The sequence below is a fragment of the Neophocaena asiaeorientalis genome, unplaced genomic scaffold, assembly GCF_003031525.2.
Source record: "Neophocaena asiaeorientalis asiaeorientalis breed wild unplaced genomic scaffold, Neophocaena_asiaeorientalis_V1.1 scaffold45, whole genome shotgun sequence".
Lineage (NCBI taxonomy): Eukaryota > Metazoa > Chordata > Mammalia > Artiodactyla > Phocoenidae > Neophocaena > Neophocaena asiaeorientalis.
The window spans coordinates 6,716,030-6,731,885 of NW_020174642.1; the positions used below are offsets into that span (position 1 = coordinate 6,716,030).

General features: G+C 40.6%; 1 protein-coding gene across 14 annotated transcripts in view; it reads left to right on the forward strand.

Annotated features, from left to right (window-relative positions):
- Positions 1-14,592, forward strand: part of KCNJ15 (potassium inwardly rectifying channel subfamily J member 15) — a 50,984-nt gene extending 36,392 nt beyond the window's left edge. For 12 of the 14 annotated variants that reach the window (XM_024758223.1, XM_024758219.1, XM_024758221.1 and 9 more), the window contains 2 exons: positions 9,129-9,229; positions 11,521-14,592. In XM_024758223.1, coding sequence (XP_024613991.1) covers positions 11,540-12,667 — 1,128 coding nt within the window. In that variant the 5' untranslated portion in view covers positions 9,129-9,229; positions 11,521-11,539 and the 3' untranslated portion in view covers positions 12,668-14,592. Of the gene's footprint in view, positions 1-7,481; positions 7,602-9,128; positions 9,230-11,520 lie in introns of all 14 variants that reach the window. The other 2 variants (XM_024758233.1, XM_024758224.1) reach the window with 2 other exon arrangements.
- The last annotated feature ends 1,264 nt before the right edge of the window (positions 14,593-15,856 follow it).

Sequence of the window (15,856 nt, forward strand, 5' to 3'; positions counted from 1 at the left end):
AAACCATAATGGAAAAGAATATGAAAAATAATGTATATATATATATATATATATATATATATATATATATATGTATACAATGTGTGTATATATATATGTGTGTGTGTGTGTGTGTGTGTGTGAATCACTTTGCTGTACAGAAGAAATTACCATAATATTGTAAATCAACTATACTTTAATAAAACAAACTTAAAAAAAGAATTCCTGAGCTAACATATTAAAAATGAGACCAGCTTACTAGACTTATTAGACTTCCTGACACCCTCTGATGTACCATACGTGAAAAAGCTTTCAACCCATAATGGTTAGAATTGTTTCCAGGAGTCCTAGTACTGGGAAAATCCGGATTGCTGTTCTTCTAAGAAAGTTGTCTGTATATTGAACCTTGTCTTTGAGTGTTTTGACCTTCTGAACTACTGTTGAGCATCGATCTGCTCTTCCCTAGGGATGCCAGGTTTAGCAAATAAAAATATGGGACTCCTTTGTACTATATCTATGTGGTACATATATATGGATTTCAAATAAACAATGACTGATTTTGAGAATACGTATATATCAAGTATTGCATGGGACATACTTAAACTAAAAATTATTTGTTGTCCACCTGAAATTCTGTTTTAACTCAACATCTTGTATTGTAGCTGGCAACCCTAAAAACACCAAAATTGGGCCAGTATCCCCCAACTAATTAACTACAGATTGTTAGAAAGTGTTTTCTTACAGTGTTTACTGATGGAGATTAGTTAGCTGCCAAAGGTCTCAGACTTTGATTAAATGTGAAGGTATTTTGAAGTTGAAATTTTCTTATTATCCCCCAGTGATCACAAACACCTGTGTTTTCAACTTTGGGACAAGCAGACAACTCAGAAATATTACCAGTCCTTAAAGTACATTTACCACCGTCCAAGAATTTTGGTGTTAACTGTGTCCCCCGAGATCCTGTGATAATCCAGTTTCTGTATCAGAGAAATATGGTCAAAGTTTAGACTGACAGTGAAACTGAATTTCAAAACCTTTTGACACTCATCCCGTTGTTAAGTATTTTGGTTCCAAATCAAGCAAACATCATAATTTCCTTTGTCTGGGATGAGATTCCAATCATGAAAATAAGGAACATAGACATCACCGAGGAGGAGAATGTCACCCTCGCATCCAGGTGAATCACACCAAAGCCCATTAAACATCAATTGATCGAGGCCAACAATTCCAAATTTATTTTTAACAGAAGAATAAGTAGTCAGCATGAAGCCAGAAAACAAACCGGCCTGAAGTCGGTATGTATATTTATAATGTGATATGCTTTCTATGTTTCTATTCCTTCACCATAGTAAAAAATATTATAAATGTGAGACAAAGAAAGATAGATGTGAGTGGTTAAAGGCGGCGGGTTCAATGTCTTAGTGAATGAGACTTATTTAGGGAAAAATCAATCTGAGTGTTGCAAATTATATAATGATGCAGTGTAAAAAAGCAGTGATCTCACCTCAAGCAACTTTTGAAGGACAGAGATGCGGGTTTGAGAACACAAACTTGCCTGCTTGCTTTCCGTTTTTTTCTTCGTCTTTTAGTGCTCTGACTATGCCCAGTTTGAAGTTTCATTAAATAGAATATACTAAATAAAATACTTGTTTCTGTACAAGTACCATCTGCAAAAATAGATGCCTTCCGTTCTGAATTATTTCCAGCTTCCGGGTTATGATCAGACAAACCCAGATGCTCTACATTTTCATCTCCTTATCTAAAGGGAACAATGTGGAGCCATCTTCTCTGTGTTACATTTGAACTAATCCAGACTAGAATAGTAAGTAAGATTCCATGAGCTAGTTAAATCTCTTCCCTAAAGAGAAAATTGGGGGCCGTGCATCAGGGAGGCTATCGCAGGCCAACCCGCCTTGTTTTTTTTTCTCCACTCAGACATAAATTTTCCTGTTTTACCAGTCATCTTACAACAATGCATGTCCAAGCCATGCTGTGATTAGAGGGGAGTATATGTTTATTACCCAAGTTATTCACATGTTGGAGCACGGCGAGACCAAGGGTGGTAAACCAAAGGAAATTTCCATTTGCTTTTCAGCTGCTGTGTATTCTTACTCTATAGGAAAGTTAGCTGTTATTAAGTAATGATGTTCAGCTGAAGTTGGTCACTCGTAACAATAGACAGATGTAAAATGTTTTATTTGGGTTAGCCAACTCTCTCCCAAATAAAGGGCCTGACATTGAACCGTCTTTACAAAAATATTCAGCAAATGATACCTTATTCCAGTGCTCGGATTCTTTGCCATGGAAAATGGGAAATGAGTTTCCTAGTGAACCCACTATCTGTTTAAACTTGTCTTTGCCCAGAGAAAACTTGATGTTCTATGGAATGAAAAAAATTTTTAATGAATCTACATTGAGGGGTAAAGGGTATAACTATGCAAACCAAAGGATTTTTTTACTTACTTATGGAATTTGAAACAATAATAATGAAATGGAAACATAGGAAAAAGGCTAAATATTCGACCACAGAGGGAAATTGGATCATTAGATGCTCACATGCAATGTAAAATGTGGGATTTGTCTTTAAAGCAGTACTTGTTGCTTTTCCAATGTATAATAAGGCAAAAGAAAGACTTTGTCAGTTCTCCAAGCCATCAATTACAACCTCCAGCCACATAATCCTTTAGGAAGTTGGGTGTTTTTAAGACACTGGTTCTGATTCAGTGGCTCGAGTGTGGGACCCAAGAGATGGGATTTCTGATTAACATTAGTAAGTGATGCTGGAGCTGCAAGCCTTTTATTACATGCTGTCCTGTCTTCAGGGTCCAGGGATATGGATAGTTCATCTCAAGGTATTCCATGACCACAGAGAAAGATATCTGCCCATCAAATGAACTAAGATTCATAAAGCCTGTTTCCATCCCTACTCCTGCCACTGGCTCAGTGCCCTTGAATAAATCACTCTCAACCTTTGTGATCCTATTTTTCCCCAGATATAAAGTGCAAAGTTTAAACCAGATCAGCACTCCTCAGAGTGTTCCCACATGTCAGATAAAGGCCAGATTTACAGAGTTAAGCATGTTTCTTTGCTGTAGAACTTCTCAGACCCTGTAATATACAAATGTGCTGTGTGAGTCTCCAGTAGGTGGGGACAGTGGGGTGCTTGGAGGTTCTGTAGGCAAAGCTTCCCCAAATTACCAGACCACAAATTGCTTTATTTGTGGAATACCTATACCACACACTTAGGGGAAGCCTGAGGAAGAGAACTTCTAAGGTTCTTCTATTAGCTTCAGCTCCCTCAGCCCTAAAATCCAGGATCTTTCCTCTGGCCTCTGATGTTCTTAGCCAGTGAACCCTGAAAGCAACTGTAGGATGATATCCATCATCCAAGGAAGAAAACTTAGAGCAATTTTAAACCAATTGCTTTCCTTTTCTCCCAAATTCTCATTTTCCCTTCAAGACAATTCACCTGAACTTTTATTCCCTAGGACACCTTTCCTGGCAAACTGAAAACTCCACCCAACAGCTACCATATTTGTACATTCAGCCCCATTGATTTTCTCTTCCTTCTCACACCGAAGGACCCACTCCTTTGCTTGAAAGTAATGAGGCTGAACTTTTAGGCAACCCAGTTTACGTGCTTGTGAATTTCCCACAGATTCTATATAACTCTAAGTGGTGAAGAGTATAGATCATGATTTCAAGGTGTGGTCTCAAGACCGGTAGCCTCAGCTCATTAGAAATGCAGGTTCCCAGGCTCTACTCTAGACCTACTGAATCAGAGACTCTGGAGCCCAGCCATCTGTATTTCAAGACTTCCACGTGATTCTGACACTCGCTGAAGTTGGTGAATTCATGTTATAGAGATGAGAAGCGAGGATTACAGACTCAAACAGACCTTGTGCTATATCAGTTTCCTTACCTGGAAGACAGGAATAATCATATTAACTCTCTCAGAATCTAAGTGAGAGTTAAATTAATATACGGCACCTTATGTAAGATCTGGCACAGGATAAGCAATAAATCAAAGCTGTTTATTCTAGAAGGGCTACTAACATGTAATAAGCAGGAACTTATTTTGCGATGCTTTGCACTGCATCATTAGGAGTGATGTTCTCGAGTTAGTTTTGAAGACAGAGGTGCGAAGTGGTTAGATAGGAGACAGATTTGCTTTGCCAACGAGGTCCTCTGTGTATTAACTTTATGAACGTGTAAATTATCGAATCTCTCTAAGCTTAGTTTCCTCATTTAGAAAATCAAGAAAACTCTTTCTTCACAAGGTAAAGAGAAGGATTAAATAAAATACTGTCTGTAATTGCACTGGAAAGGGCTAGTCCCTTTTAATGACATAATGTTTAATTAATGACATAATCCCCTATGTGTTTGTCGTCACAGATTATGAGGCCACCAGAACGTTAACCAAGGGCTTCTTGCTCCACAGAAATAAGAGTGACAGAATCTGAGGCCCTTATATTTTGCCTTGAAAAGTTGTCTTGTCGTGATAAATTTAAGTACTGATTTAGAAGTAATTGAATGAGAAGAATTCTTCACTTTTTCTCTGCCGTCCTTAGGGATCAGGCAAGTCTTTCTTCCCACTGAAATCCTGTGAGATTTGTATTTATTTTTCTATTCAGTGTTTAGCCATAAACTAACATTTGAAGCTTACCTTGAGGGATATTTCAAGACTTTACATGTTTTCTTTAAATACAGTACCTTTTAGGTCAGACATTTAACCCAAAAATATGTAGTAAGAGCGTCACTGCGGTCAGACTTTCACTAGGTTTTGCCTTAGTAACAAACAAGTCCAAGAATTCAACCAGGCAACAAGAGTTTTTTCTCACCTGGGTTACAAGTCAGCTTTGGTTCAGCTGTAGCTCAGCTCCAAGTGTCCCCCACCTCCCCCCTACCCCCCACTGCCATCCAGAGGAAGGAGCAGCCCAATCTGAGCCTCACTGGAGAGCAGTGACAGAACCGTGTCATTCTTATGTCTCTGTTCAGGTGAGGCTTGAGTCACTGCAGCTCACAGGCCATTGGCTGAAGCAGTCACATGACCACATCTGACACAAAAGGGTGAAAACATACTTCCCTGCAGAGACAAACCCAGGGAAGGAATCTCATGGATGGACCCCACAGAGAGGGGCAGTTAGTAGGTGGAAGCAACAATCAGCCACGACAACCCAAAATGACCACGGCTCTACCAATGAGGTTCCAAGTTCATGTCTTCAAAATACAGGTCATTAGGATAGAGGAAACTAGATGGTGAATTTGCCATAACCTTCATTGGTGCTTCCCCTCAGAGCCTCTTTTTCCTCACAAAGAAGAATGTCCAACTCCACAGCCTCCCAAAAGCTGCCACTCCTTCCAGCCAACCTCAGTCCTCAATGGTCCGAGAGAAAGCATGGGTTTGCAGAAGGAAAGAGTAATTTCCCCAGCAGATAAAACCAAAGGGCCACCCTTTGGAATCTGCTGAGAGTCAACTTTGGCCACCTTGCTCTCTTTAATGAACATGTCCAGTTCTGAGGCCTCCTGGGCAAAGCCATCTGTGTCCTCAGCTGACACTGATGAAGTCAAGAAGTGGATTCAGAACAGGGAGCCCAGCCATTGAAGCGAGTCCTAGGCTGCTTTGAAGAGCAGGTAGAAGGTGGCACGAGGCCAGTGCCAAAGGCCCCAGTGCATGTGTATGTGCGGCCACAGTCACAGGATCCAAAGAAAGGATAGCTAAGCCTCACTGAGTTTATTTTCCATTATTTTTAAACCTTTTGAGTTCAGTGAACCCCAACTAGATTCTTGTCAAGCACTTTTTTTCTACTTAATATTTAAACCCATGTACCCTTAAAGTGAAATTTCAGCCAGGTATTTCAGATTCATAGCAAAAAGAGAGGTCATTAAAAGATTGTTTTGTCAAAAATATTTGACATCCAACAAAGCTTTAGAAGCAACTTTTCTTACAAACAGGGAGCTGTTTTGCCAGAGTTTTCAAGTCAAAGTCCCTCAAATTCTAATTTTTGTCTAGAAATCCAGAGTTATGGTTGGATTTGGATTTCATTCTTCCATGCCTCACCGCCCATTTGAAGGTATGTAGGATGACATCACTTGAGGCCTGGTTGAGAAATTCCAGGTTTAGGGAGACACTGTCTCCGCAGTTTTAAATTATTTTTCCACAGGTGCATATACTTTGTTAGCACACCATGGAACACAGAAGTTTTTCCCAGCGTGGGTGAACTGAAAACTTCCAAAATTTGACTCAACAAAGCTATACGTTTTTAGAAGGTCTCAGTTTTGTACTAACTAGGAGGGGGGAAAAATCATTCTTAAAGCATATTTATTTTTTTCCCAGCCGAGCATCACATGAAAGTTAGCTGTATTATCACATTGTTGAGAATTAAATATCCTGTAAATACAGGTGGACTAGAAGAATGGTGGGTGAAAGTCTATTGTGGAAATGAGAGACTTGTCTGTGCTTAATTTTGGCTAATACATCTACTAGCATCATTTATATCATATATTTAATATAATATGAATAATATATCATAATATCTATGTGTTTACTGTAAATGTTATATAAGTTAAATAATATATAATTTCTACATATCCTATAACACATAATACTTATTTATATGATGAATATAAATAATGTGTTACAGTTTTGATCAGATTCTCCATATATTGCTTTTTAAAAAATTAATACTTAGCCTTGGGCCACTGGGTCATTGGCATTCATTTATCTGTAAGGATGGTGAAGATTCTGAAAAGTAATAAACGGATGTTCTCCACGTCTGCGTGCAATAGCGTTATTTCAGAAATGCTAAGGGCAAGTGGGGAATCGGAGATTTATCAAGGGGGGGAAGCCGTTAAGCTGCTGATATGATTCAGCATCTATATCCCAGTGTGGTGGTTCTCAATGTGTGTTCCTGCAACAGCAGCATCACCTGGGAATTTTTAGACATGCTAATTCTTGGACTCCACCCTAAACCTACCGAGTCAGAAACTCCAAGCCTTCCAGGTGGTTCTGATGCAGCTAAAGTCTGAGCACCCTTGTCAGAGTGGCTGAGAGTGTAGATACAACAGCTTCACACACTGCCAGGTGCCAGCTCTTGAGAACCTGGGTGAGTCACACAACCTCCCTGTGGCTCCATGTCTTCCTCATGGGGATGGTGTGAGGGTTAATTACATTCACACATGGAAAGCACCTAGAATAGTGGCTGGTACCTGGCTCTAGCGCTATCTATTTATGATGATGATCGTTATTAGTGATCTGAAGCTTTTGTATTATTGTCACTTATCTGAATCTTTATTTTATTATTGTCATTTTATTATCTGGACCTTTCCCACTTTGGACCATTTCTGGCTCTATCCTGACTCTGTTCTTGCTTAGTATTTGCATATGTATTTCTCCTAACTGGTCAGGGACTTTCTGTCCATTTACAGGTTGATTTCTCTCTGACAGGACAGCATGCTCCAGCTCGCAGTAATTAATTTCTTTGGTCTTCCATTCTTACCAGATCCCCTTTCTTGGATAGAATTCTTCCCCTTCCACCAACGACGGTGATGGGAACTTCCTTTCCATTTTTTCCATTCTCATTGTTTTGTCTCCAGCACTGGAAGTGTGGTTCTTCATATAGATAAGTATCTTTTTCAATGTGGCTACTGTTTAGTTCTGTTTCCAAAATGTGTTTCTTTTCCTCTTTATCTCCAGAAAACAAATGCTACACAGCCTAAGCACTCAGTGACTTCATTCCATGCATGTGTTACTGGCCTGAAATAGGAGAGTGTAACATTGACCTCTCCATTCAGTAGTTTCAAGGACTTCACTTCAGTAGAGACATCACCATTCTAAGAATTACAATCCCAACCCACATGGTGGAATCATATGATGAAAACTGGAGAAATAAATACAGTTTCCAGAGACTATAGAAAACGACTAATGGTTCATATGGAATATTGTTTCTTTGCGGGATTAGGAGAGGGAAAATTAGAAGAGAATGTCTTTTATTATTCTTTCCTTCCTTTACTTTTGGGAAATGATTATGGTCCTTTAATGTTTTAGAAGTGAAACCAGGTAGATTGCAGAATCTAAGGGAAAAAGATCTAAAGCAGTAACATAAAATTATATGAAAGAAGAGTGTGCAATGAAGTAAGTTGCATTAAAGTCTGCTGAGGAATGAAATACTATACATTAAGAGCAGATAATAAAGTGTAAAAGATAAAGCGTACAGGTAAAAATAAATGGGTGCAAAGAAAGAGATGCTGGATCTGAATAGAGCGATGATGTAGATGTCATTTGCCAAACATACTGTGAACACACTGGGAGAATCCAGTATATAAAAGGCTATACGGACTGATACTTGGGACTACCTAAATGGTAAAAGAGTAATAATTATTTACAATAGTTAGTGGATCAGAAAAGAAGCGTGGAGCGTACTAAGCCTCTGTGTATAAGACAGATAAAAACGTGGGGAGATATATATGTATGGTTTAGGAAGAAGTATTTCAGAAAAGTAGCATGCAAAAGAATCTAGTGGAGTTAGAACAGATTGCATTAAACTTTGGAGGTCTAAGAGGGATTTGTGTACTGACAAGAACTCCAGTCTAGCTTCCAAAGACTTTGGACCCCGTTCTTTCTGCTATGGGCCATCTGTGTGAAGAAGACAAGTCACTGCAACCTCCCAGGTCTCCTGGTTTGAAAAACGTGTGTCAAATGCCTTGGTTTTGACATTCTTTTTGGATCTAATGTTCTATGACTCAACAGCAATAATGCATTTCCACAGGCGGTAAAAATATTCTAGACTCTGCCCTTCCAATTCTCACTGTTTACTTCCTCTGCACTTCCCCTTCCTGCCTCCCTGTTTGCTGGTCAGTTGATAGTGGGCTTCAGTGGGGGTGAGTTAACCCACCCTTTCCAGGGTGTTTTACTATCGAGCTCCCTCCAGAGGGTGGGAATTCTACAGTGAGGGCTGTGATTGGGGCTTCAATTTCATTCCTAAAACACTCCTTGAGCTTGGATCTATTCTGGGCACTATGCCAGATCACCAGGGGTTGGAAGGTGAATGCTGGGGCCCTAGCACTTGGGGGAATCAGTAAGGGTCAGTTTCACTGGGTCAGTTTCTTAGTAAACAGCTGTGAACTCCATGTGTCCCTCTTTCTTTCAGGAAGTAGAAGAATCCTATGGTAGCCAGGTGGGCGAAGGGGAGCAAGGACGATACACCTGCTTTGAAGAAGTCGCCATTTGACCTGCCGAGTGAGTGACCAGGTAGCACCCAGTTCTGAGGGCACAGCAAAGTTGAGAGGGAGGGAGTGGGTGTTTAACCTTTGAGTGCTGTCCACCAGCCACTCTTTTCCACAGAGAGATGCTAATCCCAATACCCCCACCCCACCCAGAGACTCTAAGTTTTGTTCCCCCATATATGCCCCCCATCCTCTGATAGCCATTGGTGTCACTGATTCCAACAATAGTTGTGCAAAAATGCAGCACAAGAGCTTTCAGCAGAAAGAGGGGAAAGATTCAGCTCATCGCGAGCCTGGCCCACTGTCCCTTTGAAACAGAGGTTAAAACAGAAGCTTCATGGCATTGCCTTCATAGAAACAGGGCCAAGTTTCCCAGAATCTGGTGGAAGGCTGAGCTTGGGGCTTAGCGTGTGCTGCAGGACACTTCTGCATCATTCACACAAGAAAACTTAAGCTTCTGTTTTTATTTCAGTGGGTTGAATGGCATGTACTTTCCCCTACCAGTTTCTTTTTTTTGTTTAAGTGCATGCAATTACTTGTCCATAAGCTGCATTTGTCTTGGCAAAGTGTTCTGAGCTTGACTACGCATTTGGGCATGCCAGCATGGCATTAACCTTTTCAAACTTTCATTGTGGTCGCTTTCCTCTCGATTACTGAGAAGTGCTGCATAAAGGGTCTGATAAAGCCCACGCTAAATTATATCCTGTACTTTACATCTAAATTGATACCCAAATAAATGGAATAGGCTTCAACAAGTAAAATAATTTCTGAATAACTTAGGGCCCTTCTTTGCAAAGAAAATGAAATGGTGACTCTCCTTTCTGAGAAAAAAAAAAATCATTTCAAGGGTCAGTCAGTAAATGACACACTCTTAATAACATAACAGGAAAATTAAAAAGCCCAACAGATTTACTGCATCCTCAACAGGTGTTATCCTATAATGGATACAGTTTCAGATTCCTTGAAGGGATTTGCCCAAAGGATTACTTTAGAAACTTCTATTGAGATAACACTGCTCCAACAGCAAAGATTATTGCGTGAATCACAGACCACCATATACCAGTTCCCTTTTAAAGGGAGAAATTTTTTTATTATTATTCTTAAAATGCCGATGAGGTGGAAAAAACATACCAACCAGGTAGAATTGCCCTATAATCACTCACATTATGTTTTTCAAGGAATGTAGGGGTAATTTATGTCAGTCGCCAGGCAGGTACTATAAGATGCTGTGTGGCCTCATACCCAGCTGGTCCCTATCTGTAAATGGAGGGCAGAGCATTGCCCAGGGCTCAGTGTGGGACCCTAGTGCTTCTTCTAGGTAAGTCTGTTCTGCTACAATGTTGGTTGCCTGTACTTATTTACTTATTCATTAGCTCTTTAAAATAGATTCCTATGCTGGTTCTACTTAGCTCAAAAGAAGTAAGGCCACATTTTTGCGCCATACCTAAATGTCACACCTAATATTCTATATTGATAACACTTTTCTGAGAATAACGAGCATATTGATCAAGCCGTTAATAAAGCTTAATTATTCACTCTATGTTTGTTTTTGGTTGTTTGATAACTTGCTCTTTCGCATTGTAATCAAGAACTAGGACAGGTCATGGATTCCCAATTATTCATTGGACTAAGGGGAAAATGAATTGCTACTACAGGGAATGTCATGCAAATGGTAGCTTTTTAAAAACGTTTATGAATACTACACATGGTTTTAAAATTTGTATTAACATTTCCCATTGCTGTATCAAGACGTATCTTATGGATGGTACATTTTAATTATATCAGTACTGGCCCTATGCTCAGTCAACTTATTTTTAAATTTTCTATACTTGGAAATCTGTAAGAGCTGAATATACATAAATAATCATAATACTCCGTGGGGTGGATTCTTGTGAGTGTGATATCACAAAGAGAAGATTAGCATCATTTTTTTGAGTGTGAATCTCTGTTTTGGCACTTTATAGCCATTATCTCATTCAACTATCACAAGAACCCTGAGAAGTAGACTTTAGTTCCATATTTTACATATTAGAGATTTGAGGTCCAGAAAGGTTAAATAGCTTAGCCCAGGTCTCACAGCAAATAAGTGGGAGAGGCAACATTTAACCCAGGTTTCCCTGTCTTCAGTCTGTGCTCTTCGCTCCCTCCTACTGCCATCCTCAAGTACCCAGTGATTCATCTTGCCCTCAGAATTATCCTTTCTTGTAAACGTCCATGTACATTCGTATTTATCTCACATGATTATCCTGTTTCTGTTTTCTGGGCATTCTACCTCATGTGACAACAATGGAACGTCTCTCTTTGTCATTTCCTTAGGTGGTCCCAAGGCCTGACCATGGAACGGATTAACATCAGTATGGCCAGTGCTACCCTGGTGAAGCACACGGCTGGAGCTGGCCTCAAGGCCAGCAGACCCCGAGTCATGTCCAAGAGTGGGCACAGCAACGTGAGAATCGACAAAGTGGATGGCATATACTTGCTCTACCTCCAAGACTTGTGGACCACTGTCATCGACATGAAGTGGAGATACAAGCTCACCCTGTTTGCTGCCACGTTCGTGATGACCTGGTTCCTTTTTGGTGTGATCTACTACGCCATTGCCTTCATTCATGGGGACTTAGAACCCAGGGAGCACACTTCAAATCACACCCCCTGCATCATGAAGGTGGACTCCCTCACGGGGGCATTTCTCTTTTCCCTGGAATCCCAGACAACCATCGGCTATGGAGTCCGTTCCATCACGGAGGAATGCCCTCATGCCATCTTCCTCTTGGTGGCTCAGCTGGTCATCACCACCTTGATTGAGATCTTCATCACGGGCACCTTCCTGGCCAAAATTGCGAGACCCAAAAAGCGGGCAGAGACCATCAAGTTCAGCCACTGTGCTGTCATCACCAAGCAGAACGGGAAGCTGTGCTTGGTGATCCAGGTGGCCAACATGAGGAAGAGTCTCCTGATTCAGTGCCAGCTCTCGGGAAAGCTCCTCCAGACCCATGTCACCAAGGAGGGGGAGCAAATCCTCCTCAACCAGGCCACCGTCAAATTCCATGTGGACTCCTCTTCCGAGAGCCCCTTCCTCATCTTGCCCATGACATTCTACCACGTGCTGGATGAGACGAGCCCCCTGAGAGATCTCACCCCCCAAAACCTTAAGCAGAAGGAGTTTGAGCTGGTGGTTCTCCTGAACGCCACGGTGGAGTCCACCAGTGCTGTCTGCCAGAGCCGCACCTCTTACATCCCAGAGGAGATCTACTGGGGTTTTGAGTTTGTGCCTGTGGTTTCTCTCTCAAAAACCGGCAAGTACGTGGCTGATTTCAGTCAGTTCGAACAGATCCGGAAGAGCCCAGATTGCACCTTTTACTGCACGGATTCTGAGAAGCAGAAACTTGAGGAGAAGTACAGGCAGGAAGACCAGAGGGAAAGAGAGCTGAGAACGCTTTTGTTGCAACAGAGCAACGTCTGACGGCAGTGGTGTCACCTCGACTTAACTCTGAGCTGCTTCCACATCTGGGCTCCCTTCAAACCCAGAGGTCACCGGGAAAACAAAAATGTGTGGACGCACTCTGAAAAACTGCACAGACGTACAGACCTGTTCCTTTGATCTGGTGTCTAAACAAGCATTCCACATCTGGGAGGGTTCCCTTTTTAAATGCTTTGTGTGAAGCAAACTCCCCAAATTCAAATTTTCTAAAAGGCGGCTGCATTTCAAAGAACTTGGTGGAGGCTACTTGAAACAATCTGGATGGACAGATATTTCACAATGCTGGTATTGAAAGGAAATGCATTTCCATACAAGGATGTCAGCTATAATAAAATGTATTTATTCAATCCAAGTATCAAAGAGGAGATGGCCAAGAGCTGAAATGTGGTTCAGTACCCACTTATATCATTGCTCTAAAACACACTCGTTTTTTCAAGCAGAGAAAAAGGTATTTATAATGAAGGCTATCTGGTAATACATAAAAAGGGGCAAAGAGACTCTGTACTCACAAAATATGATAATTCTGTTTTTACCTTTTTCGGTGAATGTAATTGTACAGAGTGAAATTGATCAAATCAGGAATGCATCGTTGTGAATACATGTACAGATGGAGCTGATGTGATTGTTCACACTAATTTGTTTTCGTTGGAATGTACTAGCCCCTTTCTATTCAAAATGGGTTCACAGACCAGCAGTATCAACAGCATCCAGGAGCTTATTAGTAATTTCGCTCCAGCTGGACTTAGAGAATCCGAGGCTGTATCTTAACAGGACCCACAAGTCATTCACGTAAAAATGAAAGTTTTAAAACTTCACTCTGGATAATGTTTTCGAAGTAACTTTCTGAAGCCAGGGGACTCTGTGGGTCCCACATCCCCAGTTCTTTATTATGGACAAATATTCCTTTCAGTGATTTCATTCCTTATTAAAATACCTTGTCCACAAAGGAACTGCCACAGGTATTTCAAGAACAGAATAAGACTTGAGAATAATGGCTGTCTCTCTCAAGCTAAGTACATGCTTGTTGATTACAGTGAACACAAAAGAAACATTCAGCTCCATAACCATCGGAAATGTGCTCCTATATCGAAGTCCAGTCCGTGAGGTTGAATGGGACTCCGAGGAACAAGTGGAGCTGAGGATAAGGAATTCAAACACAGACGATTCCTTGAAGCAGGAACAAAATTTGATACTCTGATAACATGTAAAGGATGCCCTCAGTATTGAAACAAATCTCATACAACTCAGTGTTACACAGGAAACATTTGGATTTCGGCAGAATTTAGAGCGTTTATTTGGGGCGGAGAATAAATGGGCTAGGATTGGCTAAATGTGCAAAAGGTGAATTCTCATTTCATTCAAACCAGGACAGATTTGTACATCCACTCAAGAAGAATGTGACTTTGAGTGTGTAGACACGGCATGGACGTACACACGAGCCCACATATATGGATACACTGACCTGACCTGCGAGCGCGCACACCACATGCACGCACACACACAGAGGCATGCTTGTCCTGGCTTTTCCATCACAACTGTGGAAATTATCCATGAAGACATTTGTGATTAAGAGAGCAAGTCCTGGGCAAGTGTGCTCATGTATATTTTGTTCTATAAGAATGGGAACACTGGGGCAAGTAATCTGGATTCAGATTATCTGTGAAATGGCGTCATATCATGATGTTCCCACATTTCAAGTCTCCTTCCATTAAACAGAAAATGTGGCTAGAACCTCTGACCCAGAACTGAACCTTTAATGCAGCTGTAAAAATCATGGGGTTGAAGCTGTAAAAGTTTAAAATACAGGGCTTCCCTGGTGGCGCAGTGGTTAAGAACCCACCTGCCAATGCAGGGCATACGGGTTCGAGCCCTAGTCCGGGAAGATCACACATGCTGCGGAGCAACAAAGCCACAACTACTGAGCCTGTGCTCTAGAGTCCGCAGGCCTAGAGCCCATGCTCTGCAACAAAGTGAAGCCACCGCAATGAGAAGCCCACGCACTGCAAAGAAGAGTAGCCCCTGCTCACCGCAACTAGAGAAGGCCCACGTGCAGCAACGAAGACCCAACACAGCCAAAATTTAATTAATTAATTTTTTAAAATCACATTAATGTAGTTAGATATTAGTCGTTTTAGTTATTAAACCTTTTTTTATTGTATAATGTGGTAACATTGACAGGAAAATAATGCCCTGGTATGTTTACAGCTTTGCTCTTGCACTATCACATTTTTTCACAGTATTTACATCAGTGCTAATTTGAATGTGATCAAAATTAAGAATCTTGCATACTTCTATTGTATATGGTACAATGATGTAACATAAGATTGAGAAATCTTACTGTATGTTCATTTCGCATACCTATTTCAGCCAAATTTGGAAGACTCAATCATCTGATCTATTGCACTACACACAAAATAAATAAAGATGTAGCGTCTTAAAATCCAATACTTGTACAAGTCAATAAATCATATTATAACAAAATATTCCATAAATAGCTCTAAAGTTGCTTCTGGTTTGAAACTTAGCATTTTCTAGGCACACTTACTTATTATTACTCTGTACAAAATCCTCCCGTGTTAACATGCTAACAAAAGGATTCAGGCAAAATTATTTGATTACGTCTGGGCATGAATCTGACTGAAACAGATTCATGCTCAACACCCAACTAACAATTGTCAAACTAACGGAGGATTTTGACCCCAAAATGTTTTTTGCATTTTGACATATTTCCAATGCATGAGGCCTTCTCAGTGTAGCCATTCAAAAATGTCATGTTCCATTTGAGAAACCACAACGTAACAAGCAGCAAATCAGTGTAATCTGCAAATCATGTCTTATTTAAGTGATAAAATACATTGTACTGACATGGCACCCAGTAGCCAATGGCCCCAGACAGCATAGCAGAGATTCACTCATTGATCCTCACAACAAGCCATCTTTGTTTCTCTTTCCCACTTAACAGGAAATTACGGCCCAGAGATGAGATTCCAGAAACCTAAAATTAGAGGTTAAAAGTAAAAAGTGCCATGAATGAGTGGGTCAGGTATTTAGATGCATTTAAACAACTATTTTGTCTGATTTTTCTTTGAATTAAATTTTCAGTTTTAATTGACTGATTTCAATCCCATCGAAATGTAAATTGACAGATTAAAAAAAAAGGGACACTTCTAC